General features: G+C 35.2%; 1 protein-coding gene across 2 annotated transcripts; it reads left to right on the top strand.

The window, feature by feature from the left end:
* Window positions 1-1,011: 1,011 nt before the first annotated feature.
* Window positions 1,012-13,669, top strand: LOC135694393 (coiled-coil domain-containing protein 24). Of its 2 annotated transcripts, XM_065213110.2 has the most exons (11): window positions 1,012-1,309; window positions 1,415-1,475; window positions 2,469-2,568; window positions 2,816-2,880; window positions 4,476-4,662; window positions 5,131-5,185; window positions 6,067-6,136; window positions 8,129-8,252; window positions 10,296-11,994; window positions 12,691-12,957; window positions 13,378-13,669. In XM_065213110.2, exons 1-9 carry the CDS (start codon window positions 1,151-1,153, stop codon window positions 10,600-10,602), a joined length of 1,128 nt encoding a protein of 375 aa, XP_065069182.2. In that variant the 5' UTR covers window positions 1,012-1,150; the 3' UTR covers window positions 10,603-11,994; window positions 12,691-12,957; window positions 13,378-13,669. The 2 variants fall into 2 exon arrangements, with proteins under 2 accessions (XP_065069182.2, XP_065069181.2); XM_065213109.2 differs by having other exon boundaries at window positions 10,296-12,957.
* The last annotated feature ends 1,512 nt before the right edge of the window (window positions 13,670-15,181 follow it).

Raw genomic sequence — 15,181 nt, 5'->3', positions numbered from 1 at the left:
TGCTTTTTAAGATAAGATGACCAAGGACTCTAAATCCTACCTTATCACATTCATTATCCTTTCGTTCTATAGCTTGTGAACATCTGTGTGGGACTTGGTTCCACTAGACGATAAAATAATCGTAAAATACTCAATAAGCAGTCTGTTTTTAAGATTAAACCTTTGATCAATGGCTAAGCTAAACCATCTACCTAATTTTTATAATGAGACACCTTCTCAATTAAATAATTATTATTCCATTGCTTTCTTTTGGTTAATTATAAATTTTAACACAGCATATAGGAATCTCAATGTGAATGTTTAGTATTTAAACATAATGACTGTCAGTAACACAGTGTTTTTTAATTTCCACAATGAGAATTTCATTATCAATTGTATTGTGGGAATCAAGTAGCAGAAAGGAAAATAAATAAGTGATTTCTTGCCTTCACTGCCTGCTTTTCAGCCATTTGGTGTTGATTGGCATACATAACTGATAAATTACACTTCAGCTATCCATGTTCTAAGTATTTTTGCAAAATTGAATTTGTTTATTTTTTTGTTTGGCTGTTGCTGTTTAACATAATCACGACAAATAGTGACTACCAATAATGATAGACATAGTGATCATCTGTTAGTTAGGAAATATATCCCCAAGGGTTGCACATATGTACACGAAATAGAGTTGTTTTCACCAATGAGATTTTATTTTTTTCTTATAATTCATCTATGCAATAGTAGAAAATATATAAAGATCATTCCAATGATTTTCAGTTAACTGACATGCAGCTGTCACCGAATGATAATTTATTTCCATTCATTTTGTTTTCTCGCTGGCCTCCTATGCTCAAAAACCCACATAGATAGAAAGACAAATTTCCAATGCAAATTAAATCCTGGCAATTTATTCAATTTCCGAATTTTACCAATTTCGGGTCTTCACAGTCATATAAAATTGATTTTTATAATATAAGTCTGTAGTTAATACCGCCAAGCTGCCCAGTATCAGAAAGAGGCTTAAAAGAAATGGGTTCGTTTCTAAGACCTGTTTAGATCTTAGAAACGGAAAGGACCATAGCATGTCTTTTGGGGTTTTATCATTATTTGTTGATGTTCATTTTTTAGCAGAATTGGATGTTGCTTTCATTATGAAATATTGCGTGTGTAGACGATGAGTGCACTCACATCACCTCAGCCACCTGAGACTTTCGAGCCTCGAGAATCGATTTGGGCCTACATCGAAAAGCAAACATTGGAGGAAGAAAGGCTTGAAATTAAAAAGCTGATCGGGAGCTCATTAATTGAAGAGACTGTAGATCTTCATCAAGAAGTAATTCTTAGCTTTTTCATTAAAAATATTCTTTAACTTTCTGTAAGAAGAAAAACAGTTGCTTCTACTTTAAAAAGGATTATATAAATATGATAAATATTTTAGGTTGATACATTGCTCGAGATTTGGAGGGAATGCAGAGAGGAGAATGATGGCCCAAGACATGGTGAGAAAACTTGGAACATTTTGATGTTTGACCAGTTAAATAGTTCTAGTTTCAGTTTTTCAGTTTTCAGTTTTCATTCATCAATTAATCCTAAATCCAATCTACAAGTAATTACATAAGAAACATTATTTAATGCAAACTACATTTAATTTTACATTGATTATAAGATGCACAAAAAGGCAAGAACATATTACAAGATTGTATTTTCTAGAATTTTCAATATGTACCAGCTTTCTTTCTCATTTTAGTACTATAAGAAAGGATCATACAGAAAAGGAAAAAGCCTTTTTCAAAAAGATCAAACGTTTCAAGAACATATTGAATTTCTAAAGTTCTGCTTATTTTTCTATTCTTGGGGATGGGTGATCAATGGCAGGAAGCATTTTCATACAAATAATGCACTGTTACAAGATCCTTGTATGAAACAAAGTAATGAACAGCATCAAAAAATGGGAAAATATATTTAGCGAAAGAAACTTGCATTGAGAATAAATTTTGCCCATAATTTGACTCCTCTGCCAAGTCACCATAAGCATCCAGCTTTTCACCAAACCCTGAAAGCAATGCAAAAGTTTAATGATATTTTAAAGGTTCATCAAATGTAATCTTCATACAGTTTTCATTACAGGCCAAGGTAGTCAAGCAAACCAAATTTTCTCACAAAAATGAAATTTCAGCAATGATCAATGAAATCCTCAATCTTTTTTACAAAGTCATATTTCTTAAATCAAAGTTTAATAACAAAAAATAGGTTTAGATGTTCTGCTCTTGAATTTTAACAGTATTGTGTAGATCAAATTCTTTCAAAATGTATGAACAATAGTTATATTGCCATACATTTTTAAACTAATATGCATTTATTCCCAATTGATGTTTTAATTGTAAACAAATGCTACATTCCTTGAATTTTGTAAAGTTTGATATGCTTTGTAGTAATCATGTCTTTACACAATATGTTTAAACAACTGTATATACTTGAATCTATTTTTCCAGCTTTAGCTCTACCTGAACCTCCAAATGTGAGGGAAAATTTGATCAAACAGATACAATTGTTTGTCAAGCTCTTGCAAGAAAGATCTGATAATTATTGCAAGTAAGCAGTCTTACTTTTTTTTAAGTTTTAGAAATACTTTTATCTTACCATTGCTATTTTTATTTTGTACCCTGTTTTTTATTAGGTACCCTTAAGTTAGTTTTGCAGGATTGGTTTCTTCTTTTGCAACTTGTACTAAAAACAAATACTTAGTGGAAGTGTAGCATTTATGATCATTTTAATCATGCTTTTTGGCTTCTTCAGACCAGCCATTTGTTATTTTTAATAAATTTTGTTTGCATTTTAGAGGAGACATAAGAAGTCTTAGCCCTTTTCAGTCTGAAGTTGTTAGAAACATTTGTATTGAAAAAGGTATGCATACAAGTGATATCACATTGGTTTTTGCTTTGTACTGTCAAAATATATGACACCTGTTAACAACTTAAAAAACAGGTTTGTATCCACCCAGTTGACTACACTCATTTTTATGAGGAACAAAGGTTGATGTTGAGTTCTCCAATTTTTTAACACTTTAGGCAATTTCAATACTTGTTGTTTCTTAAAAATCTCTTAAAATGGTGTTGCTAATGTCATTATTGGGGCCTGTTTATTTGGTTCTTCATGATAAATGAAGTTTTGCTGGGGATGGATAGTATATGCAGTTGCAAACAGCAAGCTTCATTAATGTTTCAATAGTTTTCAAATTACTTTGACATTTCTTTCAAGTGATTCGTTTTAAGATATATCTAGATATGAGAAGTATATTTTTATTCTCAACGTTGAAGTTTTATGCCAACCAGCCAATAAACTAATTGGTTTTCACAAAAGTTGGAAGTCTTGGCTTTTTACAAAATTCCTACCTGTGCTGAAATTTCTTAATCTTTTCCGATTGCACAGTACTCAATACTTGTAGCATGTTTCTTATAGAAAAGTTAGCATACAATTTATGGGTTTTTTATTTTTGCTTTATTTACCCAGTAACTTTGGCTCTTATGACGGTTTGGTTAATGAACAATTTTGCATTATGCTTTATTGTTAGCACTGGTTACCACTCTGTAACAGGATCGTGTTACATGTTACAAGTTATGTCAGCCCTTTTCTTTCATCTTCATCATTTCCATAGTGCTGGTACCAGGCCTATATCAATTTGGGTATTCAGGGAGCAGCATAAACTTAGGATTACTTCCTGGAAATTTTGTGATCATAAAGTGTTCTTAGTGATGCAATGGTTTAGGGAGACCCATGTTAGGCCAAAACTACCTTAAAACGAAAGCAACAAAACTTATTTCGCAGTTATAAATATCAGAGTTACCCATCCATTTGATTAAGATATAAAAGTTACCAAAATTAGTAAAAGCAATAAGTAGGGCTGTGGTACAAAAGAAAAGGAAAAAGATTAGAAAAGTGTACAGTATCTTATCAAGCTCTATTTAAAAAAAACAACTTGAAATTTTTAGTATGATAGAAGTGATGATCAAATTGAAGTTTCTATTGGTGCATGTGCTCTTCTTGGCGCCATCATGTCAAGATTTTTTAGTTTTGTTGGGAGGAAGCATGGGTTTTTTGTGCCATTTAATTTTCATCGGATTCTCCCAAGAGTATTAATGTCGAATAATGACCAAAGGCAAGTTGAAATGTACTTTTGTGTGCTATGTTTCTGCTTTTCCGTGCAATCTTAAATTTTGCACTACTTATGGAATTACATTTACAAAAAGTCAGAAAAGCGGGTTCTTACACAATTTTGTACGTCATGAAGAAATGTGTCCAATAAGCAAATTTGAGACCTTTTTCGAGTTCTGCTGATATTATTTAAATCTTTGATCAAAAAATAACCTTCAGTTAACTGAGCTAACTGAATCAGTAATATTTGAAGTTTCTGTGGACCTAATTCTCTCACCTTATTTGCAATAAAATCTGATGCATTATAAAGATAATGTATACTAAATATTTGCGCTCTCCGCTTCTAGAAAGGTCCAGTCCATCGCAGGAGCGACCGCAGACTGCTCGCAGCACTCGAGATGGGAGAGAGACGCCGTTGCGACCAATGTCTAGCGGTAGATCAAGCTCATGCAGCTCTGGTTTCCGTGATCATTTCCTAGAAAGCGGCACAGGGAAATCAACAAATGAGATTGAGGAACTTGCAGATATTATAAGGTAGTTTCTCTAGCTGATGATGGGGGGGGGGGGGGGGGGCTGTACTTTGAATAGCATTTAGAAATCAATTGATACTTTTTCGCCTTTTTGTACACTTATAAAATTATCGTTTTTAATTCAGCTGATTATTTTTTTACTTTTTATTACCATCAAGAAAAAAGCTATGTTGATAACGTCTGGTGACAAATCAAGAAAGCATGCTTGTTCATTATAATGAATGCGAAGTAGTTAAATGAAAACTTTGATTTGCAAGCGTACGGGAACCGAACGGGAACCCCCCCACCCCCCTTAATGGCGTGACAGTGTTTCCAGCCTTATATTAAGTAAACCAATGCTAAACAGTTGTTGATGGCAGGAAATTCTGGAAGGCTAGAGGCCATATATAGAGACGATGAGCGATTCTGTTTGTTATGGTTGTTTAAGGGTGTGATTGAAAATTAGTTCCATGACGTTGCTTACTTTTTGAAGGGAAAGTCTAGAAGAAGAAAGAAATGGCTTACACGAAGATATTGCCTTTTTGCAGGTATTCCATCACCTTATCATTTAAGTTTTTTATATAGAGCAAGACAGAATTGTTCATAACAGACAAAGGTTTTTTTTGTGCAATGATCTAGAAGTAATTCTTTTGTAAGATTGTGCTTTTCCTCAATGTCCAGGGATTTTTATCCATTTTACATTTTCTATCAGCTCACAGGCCCTAATTTGTTAGCAAGGTAGAAGGCAAGAAAGAAATCTTTTCGGGGCATTCAATTGTGACTTTTTGCGTAATAAGGTGGATTGAAATTTAATAATTTCAACTGATATCAGTCTTTAGAAAATGCCAAAATATTTGTAAATCTTTGAAATATTGCTTGATTCTAACAATTACTTATTTTATTTGAAGGCATTAGAAAGATTTCTCTACAGTTGTTATGCACAGATAGTAACGTGAAATTATGTTGCAACCGGTCTTGCCAGCTGGATTGGCAAATGTGATACAATAAATTTACGAGGGGCATTTAAATTTACGAGAGACACCAGGGATGGCGCCACCGGGGGTGCTTGGGGGGAGGGCAGGAGCCCCCCCAAAATTAATTGAGCCCCATTCATCGGCACTTCAATTTTTTAAAAATTTTAAGCAATGTCGGCCTTTTCATAACTTTTTTTTCAATTTTTTTTTTATTTTTTGAACTAGAATTACCACAGCGAAAATGATGCTATATTACATCTTTGTGGGTGGTTCACTCACTGTCGGCACTCTAACATTACAGCCCCCCCCCCCCCCCAGCATTTCTTTTTTGGCGCCATCCCTGCACTACATTGCTGTGGTTATCATATATTTCATGGATCTTCGGTTTTGTCATACCAAGGACAGGTCTTATATACATATATATACTATAAACATTTATATTTGTTGTATTTCAGCAATGCCTTTTTGACGAGTCAACGTTTCGCGCATCTGCCGAACAGCGCGTGGAAGAGCCCAGCTTAAAAGGTATTTGCTTTGGAAAATTAAGGAGTGTACAATTTCTTTATGGTCTGTAGGACTAGAAATTAATGTACAATTTAGAATTATTGAAATTCTTGGCTTTTTGTTTTATCATGAAAGTTGGGGGTTTCTTTCTCAGATTTTGAGGGCTAACAGCAATTATGTGATATTTAGGGAGCCATAAGTAAATGAATTGATTAAAGTGTGATGTAGTTTCTTGTTGCCATGTTATAAGGACGTGTTTCTATAGAGACAGTATTCACCCCTATAAAATCCTGATCTCAATTCAATGTAAAACTCTCTAATGTGTGTAAGTTAGAACATTTAGATTAGCAAGTGAACACAGTCTACAACAAAAACTCGATAAAACTCACTCAAAGATGACAACACAATGACATAATCTGCATAACAATCACATGTTACACTAGTACCTTTCAGGGGCGGCGGGCAGTGTTATTACCGTTATTACTGTAATAACACTTTTTCCAAAGTCTTTATCAGTTTGGTGCATTCGTCTGCTAGACACAACCAATGACGTAGAAATAATATGGTATCTGTCCTCTATTCATCTGGAGGGGATGATAATTACCTGCTAATCCTTAACCACAGGAAGCCTATTATGTTTTTCAATGGTATTTCAAATCGTTCAAAGCTAGTTCGAGGCTCCCGATCTCATTATTACTTTCGCGTTTCTAATAACGGAAATCAGCAAAGTCTTTGTCACGGGACTCACCGATGACGTAAAATTCAATTGTTCTTAGTCCTTGAAATAAAGGAGCCTAGCAGCCCCGTTATTACTTCTGGGATTCTAATAACGCGGCCATTTACCTTTTGCCAGTGCTGTTTTATGATTTTGCTTGTAAGTTAGCTGTTTCGAAATGAATCGTGTTGTGGAAGATCAAGTGAATGACCATCGTCTGGGTGTTCAAAGTGTTATTATTTTGAAACGGGTGGAATTAACTCACTAGCAACGTCTCGAACTGAAAGGCCGTGCCAGATATATCTCGTCATGTATTTTTCTATAATAAATTTTTAGCCTGCATCCTTTCAAATTTTATTTGTACATTTGTAAACTGTAGCTATTCAAAATGTTGCAAGTTGCTTATGTAAAGGCATTTGAAATGAATGATGAACTGAACTGAACCTTGAATGTATTCAGAGGGCTTTCACGCAGTGGTTTCCGTTATTACAATCGCGATTCTAATAACGGGCCCACATGGTGGCTCAGAGGAAGGGGCCGCCAAATCTTTTTCGCTTAATCACCACTCGAAAGCCCTTCAGACAAATGTTACAGCCCTCCAGTTTGTTTAAAAAGACCAACAGGAAATCAGGCTCTTCATAGATTTCTTTTTGAAATGCTAGCAAGGAAGTATCTGCATTTATTTTCTAGGAGATACAGCACTAAAATTGCCAATTAACTTAAAACTTTCAGCATTCGCTCAGATTCTTAGTTGCTTACAAAAATGTGTATACCCGACCAATTTATGTCTTTTAGTGACTTTTTGTTTGTTTTTTAGAGTCAATTGAAGATATGCATATTTCCCCAACGTATGGCTGGGCCAAATTGGGGGGGGGGGGTGTTGCAAAGCCCATATACCCCTCCAGCTGAGGAGGTTCAAAATTCCTTCATAAAGAAATTGTTAATTTTCCTTTTTCTTGCATTTTCCATACGTTTGAAAAAGTAATACCAAAAAAAATTTACTCCCAGCCGCCCCTGGTACCTTTCTAACATAACAGGTTTTTGTCACAAAACTTGCGAAAAATAACAAAAAATTTATTTTCAAAAATTCATTTTCATGATGGATTAAATTGTTTTCATTCGATTTTTAAAAAAATTTCTTCTTGATATGTGATACTTTGTTCAAATTTTTCCTTTTTGGTTATTTATTTTGCTGATAATATGTCCTCAGTGTATACGTAATTTTGATGCCTCTAGAATGTTTTGTTTACATGGTCAAGAATAGATGAGAACTGATTTTGAAATTCTTTATATAACAGACTTACAAGACATTGGCTTGAGACTGGAAAAAGAGCTCCTGGTAACTGCTTCAAGTCCTGCTGAAAACCCCTCCAAAGCAGGACATCTTCACGAACATCGCCAATCTCCGACGTCGAATTCCATGTACGTATATTTAGATCTGTATTTGGCAAGGCTATGGTTTAATTTTTGCTAGCAAAGCACCATTTTTGTTCAAATTTGCATTGAAGCTATTTTCAAAGCAAAAAACAATGATAAGAACTCTACAAATAGGACAAGTTGATGTAAAATCATGAAGTAAACCAAAGGCAAATCAATAAGGGAAAAGAGGTTTTGTAAACTCTGAGATACGGCATCAAAGAGATAAAATCTAAGGTACGGCCAATAGAATACATCAAGTTAATAGAGGATTACTTTTGTTTTTGTTCTAGAGTCTGAACTCTGTTTGTATATATTCAATTTGTAATTATATGAGATTTTATGGTCCAAAATAAAAAATTCTAAGAATATGATGTTATGAAGCCATCCAAGAATTTTTCAAATCAAACAATGTATGGAAGTGACTCTTAACTCATGTTGGAGTTTTAGAGACGATAATTGGCAGAAATGAAGCCAATCAGTTGTCCCCTTTTCCTATTGGTTTTTCGATCTCCAATGTGTGCAGGGTGAAGATAGGCTCTCATTAGCAGGGGACATTCTTTCCAATTTCTGTGATCCGTTGTGTTTAGTTTGATATAAATCCCTGTTTACACTACAACTTTTAACCTGGGTTAATGCTAACCTGGGTTGAACCCAGGTTGAACCCACTTTCATTTACACTACATTTGCAACAAAGTATAGTGTAAACGCAAAATTAGGTTGAACCCAGGTTAGATTCGTCACACATGCGCTTCGTTGTGAAGGACACTTTCTGATACATGAATCTAGCTGTTGCTGGATGTCTTCGTCTGCCCACATTTCGATAAACGACATGACTTCATCGTCGCCCCTCAGTGTACCTCTTTCAACCCTTGTTTCATTCATTTTCAAAATATGCTGCTTTAAATTGAAGGATCTTTCTGCACGAGCGTTCCGAGATGAATTTGTTTAGGTTTGGCGCCTTTCATGGGTCAAAAAGCGCATGCGCGAATTAGATCGTTAACCTGGGTTCAACCCAGGTTTGCATTTACACTGCATTTCGAAGTTCTTAACCTGGGGTCAACCCAGGTAAGCTGCGTTTACACTACAAAATTTCTAACCCAGGTTAACGTTAACCCAGGCTCAACCCAGGTGAAAAGTCTTAAACTTTTTAATCTGCGCTACGGTGCCACGCCCTTCTATTGTCCTACCTTACCCATTTCTTAAAATATTGTCCGATTATGATGAATTAACGGATACATAGCTGTGATGAATGAATGGTGAGCTTATCGGCTCAATATTAGATAACGATGCTCTTTGCCATGCTGAAATGACATCACCAACGGATTTTTGCACAAGGAAACAACTTTTCCATGGAAACTGTTTCCACGGATCTGAACTGATTGTATTAGTAAACAACGTGCTTTGGGGTTTTACTGTTTGAGGGTCATTTATATCTTATTTTTGATCGCAAACGTTTTCATAAGTTCGTTATTTCATTTTGTATTTCCTCGAAACAGTTTCAGGATATTTTTTAAAAGTTGAATTTTTGCCTGTACCCTCGATGCACACGAAATGGTGCATTTTTCATTAAACAGTGAAATTGAAAGGTAAACGCTACCCTCTAGCTCAAAAGAGTGTGAAGCAGAACATATCTTTCGAAAGTATCTTATTATATTTCACAATTAAATCAATTTACAATTCAGTAACTGCTGGTATGTGGAAAATTATGAGGACTGAGATCTCCTTCAATGCCAATGGAGTTATAGTTTCTTTTGATAAAAATTGGAACAGTTTACCTGTCATATAATGCCGTATACCTAGAACTGTCAGCACTTAGAACTGTTCTGTTCTATGCGCCAATCGTATGAGTGCATTTATATATTGTTCATGTTTTGAACCCTCGGCTTATCAACATATCGAGTTAGACAGTCTTGACTCCAAAGGTATAGAGTAATATTATGATGAAACCTGATGAATTTTATCGTAGAACATTCGATGGTATAGTACGACTAAATTACTGTAGTGTTTTATCTTGTGATGCTAAGGTTGTTTTTTTAATTATTCAAGGAAATTTGCTGATCAACGGCACACGGTTCCATCTCCTCCAACTTCTGCGCCGACTACAAAAAGTCGAAAAGAAGTCACGCGTCGTAAACAGTTGCCAGCTAAACCAGTCAGATTAACGTCGGAAGATATTCAAACACCTAGTTCACAGGGATACAAACACAGCAAAGGCATAACTGAATCACAGTCAATAAGAAAATGCACATCAACATCAACAACGGTTACAAAGCCCTGTTTACCAACTTCGATAGGCTCAAACTCCCAAAAACTAAGACAGTTGGTTTTAGAATGTAGGGAGAGTCAATCGTGATTCTTCGTTGCTCTTTCCGAGATCCCTCTTTCTTAATTTTGTTGTTTGAAAAATTTATATTTATACCGTAGTTTAGGTATAAGCAAGATTTTCGTCAGTTATCAGTGGGCCTATCTATTCCAATTTCTGTACAGCGATTTTGATATTAAAATCCTGTGTAGGAGGTTTTTATTTTCATGCATAAAATCTTACATGGGTATTATTTTCAGCTTTCCTGGAAGTTGAGGCCTGTTGCTTCTTATGTAGTGTGAAGGCTAGTATGCTTGCCATCTGCTGCTACTGTTTAATGCTCCTTGAAAAGCAAAGTATTCAGAATTTTCATCAGCAGCAATGATTATTCTTCCTAACACGATGCCTTCATATTTGAGACAAGGCTCATTTTGGTTTCCGTTGTAACATCCAAGCAGCTTTCATGTTCGTATACTTTTGACTGTTGTAAATATGTTTAAATCCTGATGCTTTGTATATAGATAAACTGTAAGCTGGCTACTTGATATTTTTCCATGTCTCATTCCTCCAGTATTTAAAAAATGATTATCTCTAAGTATAGAAAAGAAGCACCCTAACATAATGACGGACGAACGATATGTACCGTTTGAAAGCTTAAGGAATATACAATTTATGCTTTCTATAAATTATGCTTTCAACGAATAGTATCAAATTTTTCATAAAAATCACGTGAAGATAAATATGTTCCAAGCTCGATTCTTTACCAATAGGCTTTTAACTATCTTTGTGTCATGTTTTAGGATAATAATGAAAATGATAAAAATTTCAACTTTATTGTCATTCTTTCGATAATAAAAGGGAACCGGCTGGACTGTTTTAATTTTTTGTGACCATACCCAAAAAATCAACCTGATCAAAATAGTTTTCAGTTGAGGCTTGAACAATTCAGGTGGAAGCCATGGATGTTTCTACGTCAAGAACTTAGAAGAATGGATGAACTGCAAACGATGCTTGGCGCCGACTAGTTGGTGCAGTTTTCAGCATATTCGAATGGAAAAAGTTCATGATCTACTGTACATGCCACGTGCACCAAGAGAAAGGTTTTTGAAAAGTATTTCTTCGTAGGAACCTCTTAGATCTCGAGCAAATGGACTGTATTCACTTTTCTTTTGAAGTTCAAAGATGTAAAGGATTTGGTATACGTTGTTTTGATGATCATGAAATGACGTAACTGGTCACCAGAGATAATGAATGCGTGGAAAAACCTGGTAAACTAAAATAGGAATGCTCCTGAAACGTATTGAAATGGCGATGCAAGATACCTGTGTAGCACTCTTCTAAGTAGGCTTTACAGCTAGCTACCATGTGGGGAAGGAACGTCGACAGCCTGCAGCAAGAGCTATATGACTTGCGCGAGATGCTCCACAGCGGACAGTTTTATGTGTGGGTGTGGTCTTATTCGAGTGTTTCTTTATAAAGTTAATAGTAATTTAGTCATGGAATACTTTATAGTAGATCATTAGTCCTCACTAAGACGTATTCAAAGAAACATTAAAGGCTAAAACCTTTGATGCAAATGTTTCTCTAACAGCTAAGAAAATATCCTTTAAATTGCTTTCCCATCTAAGGTGTTGATCTGAATAATCCTTCAACGACAAGGCTCCTTGCCAAAGCTTAGTTATGTTGAACGACTTTTATCAAGGCTTTTAGGAAAAATGTATGGAGAACGATGTAAGGAACAAATCATCATTACCGTATCTATGCTACTTATTCGACGTGAGCAACAATGCTGCTTTCATAATTGTTTTTTCATAAACACTGATAAGTAGCCATTTTCCCGACTGTTTCTTTTATCCAATCCTCCAACATGTAAATAAGTAATTTTTAATGCTTCAAACGAAAAATGGTTTTAATGCTTCACGCCCATCCTCCAAAAAGCTGTTTGTTTCAAAATAACCCAAAAGGAATAATGATGTTGCTAATATCTTCTGCTCTGCGATCTTATTCATTTATGCACACCAACTGTTGTGTTCGTAGTTCACTTGCTTAAGGCGTGATGTATACTTTATACGCATTGGAATCATACAAATCATTGCAATATTATCTATTCTACACCTGACAATATTATCTATTCTACAGGTTACACAAGGTTGCCTTGGCTATAAAAGCGACAAGGACAGGGGACTAAGCTCCTAAGATACGGACAAGCTCTAGTGCTGATGTGGTATCAGTCTTCCTTTGCTTTTTCAAAATGTCAAAAATTTCCGTCTTGTTGTTTGCTTTTTTCCTGATCCACTGTGCTACCTCTCTGAGACAGATTCTTAGAGGAAGTGACAAAAACGACCCGAAACTGGTTCAAGCGATCAAAACTGCTCTTGCTAAAAAGAGTGAAAAAAGCGACACAAAGTAAGTAGACATTTTATTATTAATTAACAAAACAACTATCCTTCTTTGTTATGTTTGTTTGTGGGCATATTTCCTGCATAATTAACAATATGTTTAACTTTGACTAGAAGGTATCAGGGAAAAGACAACACGTGTCACATTTCTTTTTTTAAGAAACATAGAAAGTGATCGTGAAGTAGATGGCAAATTTTTGACGTTTTAAAGGAGTCGCTTTCAGTTTACAAATCTTGGACTTGTTTATAATCGGCAAAACCTGATGTTATCAAATGTAAAAATTGGAACAGGCACTCTCAGATTGCCTAGCGTTATTCACGTTTTCCCATTGGAAAACAGCAATTTTATTCTGTTTCTTCGATGTTTTTTAAGGAAAAGCCGCTAGCTTAGCTTTTCTTACGTATTTAAGTATCTTGTACTTTGTAGGTATTTATTGCAAAAGGTTCTTTTTGGAATGAGGAGAAAGCTTAAAGCTGGTGGGAGAAGTCTGTCAATAAGAGTACGCACAGTCGGATTACCAGGGAGTGGCGAACAGCACAATACAATATGTGCTCTAGATTTAAAAGAAGATGACAAGGGTGTGATATTGGAGAGCAAAGTCAGAAAATGCTACCATCACTAAGTTCGAGAAAGTTGGCACAATTTCTCGTTAATGTCTGTAATAAGCTTTAGTATTGCATTATGGGTATTAATCTCAAGTAGAAGTATTGCGATTGCAGTTTGTTTGTTTTTTTCGGAAAATGCTTCCTGTCCTCCGATGTTTCTTTTTCTATCTTCTTTAATTCACAAATTATTTAATTTCTTTCTACCTTTTTTATACTTGGCATTTTAGTAAATCGGCAATCAACCCTTTGCATGGAAGGACCAATTTAGCAAAATATTTGAAGCATGTTTTTAATAGACCTTTGATAAATCAGAATTTTGCTGCCAAATTTTTGAGACATTTAAAGGCGATGTTTACAACCTTGGTTGCAATCTGTTGCCAGTTAACCGCTAAGTCACTAAAACGAAAAAGTAAGTCACTAAAACGAAAAAGTAAGTCACTTAAACGAAAAAGTAAGCTACTTAACAGAAAAAGTAAGTCACTAAAACGAAAAAGAATGTAACTTAATGGTAATATCAATATCAAACTGTCTTGCTTTGAGAAGAAGAGTTCTAAATGTATGCCTTTTGCCACCTTTCGGTATATTTCTGTGAATTCAACCTCACACCTTGTAAAAGTGAGGGTGTAAAGAAGCTCAAGCGAGTTATGGGTTTCTGCAGTTTTATAATGGTTGATAAAACGGTTTACCTTATTTAAATTTGATAAAATCACCACCGACCTGTACGCCAAAATCCTGAAAATAATTAGAATTCAGCGCAGAACATCCCCAGCTAAGTAAGATGATAAAGCATAATTTGAGTATGATTCTTGAATTGTATCTTATTGATTTTGGGAGTAAATTCTAGATTTTATGCCCTTGAAAACATAATGATCTGATACCATTGTTGGTAGTTCTGACTTTAGAATGTTAAGAGGGTTTTAAAGTAAACAGGTAATTAAATTCGAATACAATTGTATAAGAATAAGGACCAAGAAAGTCATTACTTTTGAAATTTTTTTTTCGCCTTGAGGAAGAGGCCCGAGCAAACAACTTTTAGCTTCCTGACAAAATTGTTATGACGCTCATTCTGTGAAGTTCCTCATTGCTTAGCTTGTGTTCCAGACCCTAAACCTGAAGGAAGAGGGCCGGGAGCACAGGCTATCGTAGCTCATCATCATTTACCTTGGGTGGCAGAGCCTCAGAATGTTAAAGGATGAAGAACGGGGGAAAGGAATGGCGAAGGGTAATCATCTCTATTTTAGGTCAGGATTCTCAAGTATTTTGAGTGCGAGGCCAGGAAGAACTTGTGGATTTTCTTCGGGGGCCACTGAGTTGTCAACTTTCACAAAGCTTGCGTGAAAAAGCTGATCAAAATGAAGTTGAGATCTCACACTTACCAGGTTTAATAAGAGATTTGGTATGTAGGCATACTACTTCGTGTTAGATTCTATATTTCATAAAATAAATTTAGTGTGCCTTTTCCATGAAATTGGTTTAATGTAATAAGGGATTGGCTTAACAACTTTATAGTAATGAGGGAATGTGTTTCAAAAGACGAATTCACTGGCCTGAAGCTTATAACTTTCTAGAGGGAGGGAGGGGGAGGGGGTGCTAAAAGCTACTAATTGTAGCATAGTTTATCTATC

This window comes from Rhopilema esculentum, chromosome 8, assembly GCF_057945365.1.
Source record: "Rhopilema esculentum isolate cy_ngs chromosome 8, ASM5794536v1, whole genome shotgun sequence".
Lineage (NCBI taxonomy): Eukaryota > Metazoa > Cnidaria > Scyphozoa > Rhizostomeae > Rhizostomatidae > Rhopilema > Rhopilema esculentum.
The sequence above is the reverse complement of the archived record's forward strand: the minus strand, read 5'-3'. Positions and strand labels throughout refer to the sequence as shown.

Excerpts from the sequence above, each read along its gene's own strand:
- LOC135694393 (XM_065213110.2), top strand. The coding sequence starts at position 1,151 with ATGAGTGCACTCACATCACCTCAGCCACCTGAGACTTTCGAGCCTCGA. Across the intron at positions 2,881-4,475 it reads AAACATTTGTATTGAAAAAG|AAAGGTCCAGTCCATCGCAG; the intron begins GTATGCATACAA and ends CTCCGCTTCTAG. Across the intron at positions 5,186-6,066 it reads AAGATATTGCCTTTTTGCAG|CAATGCCTTTTTGACGAGTC; the intron begins GTATTCCATCAC and ends GTTGTATTTCAG.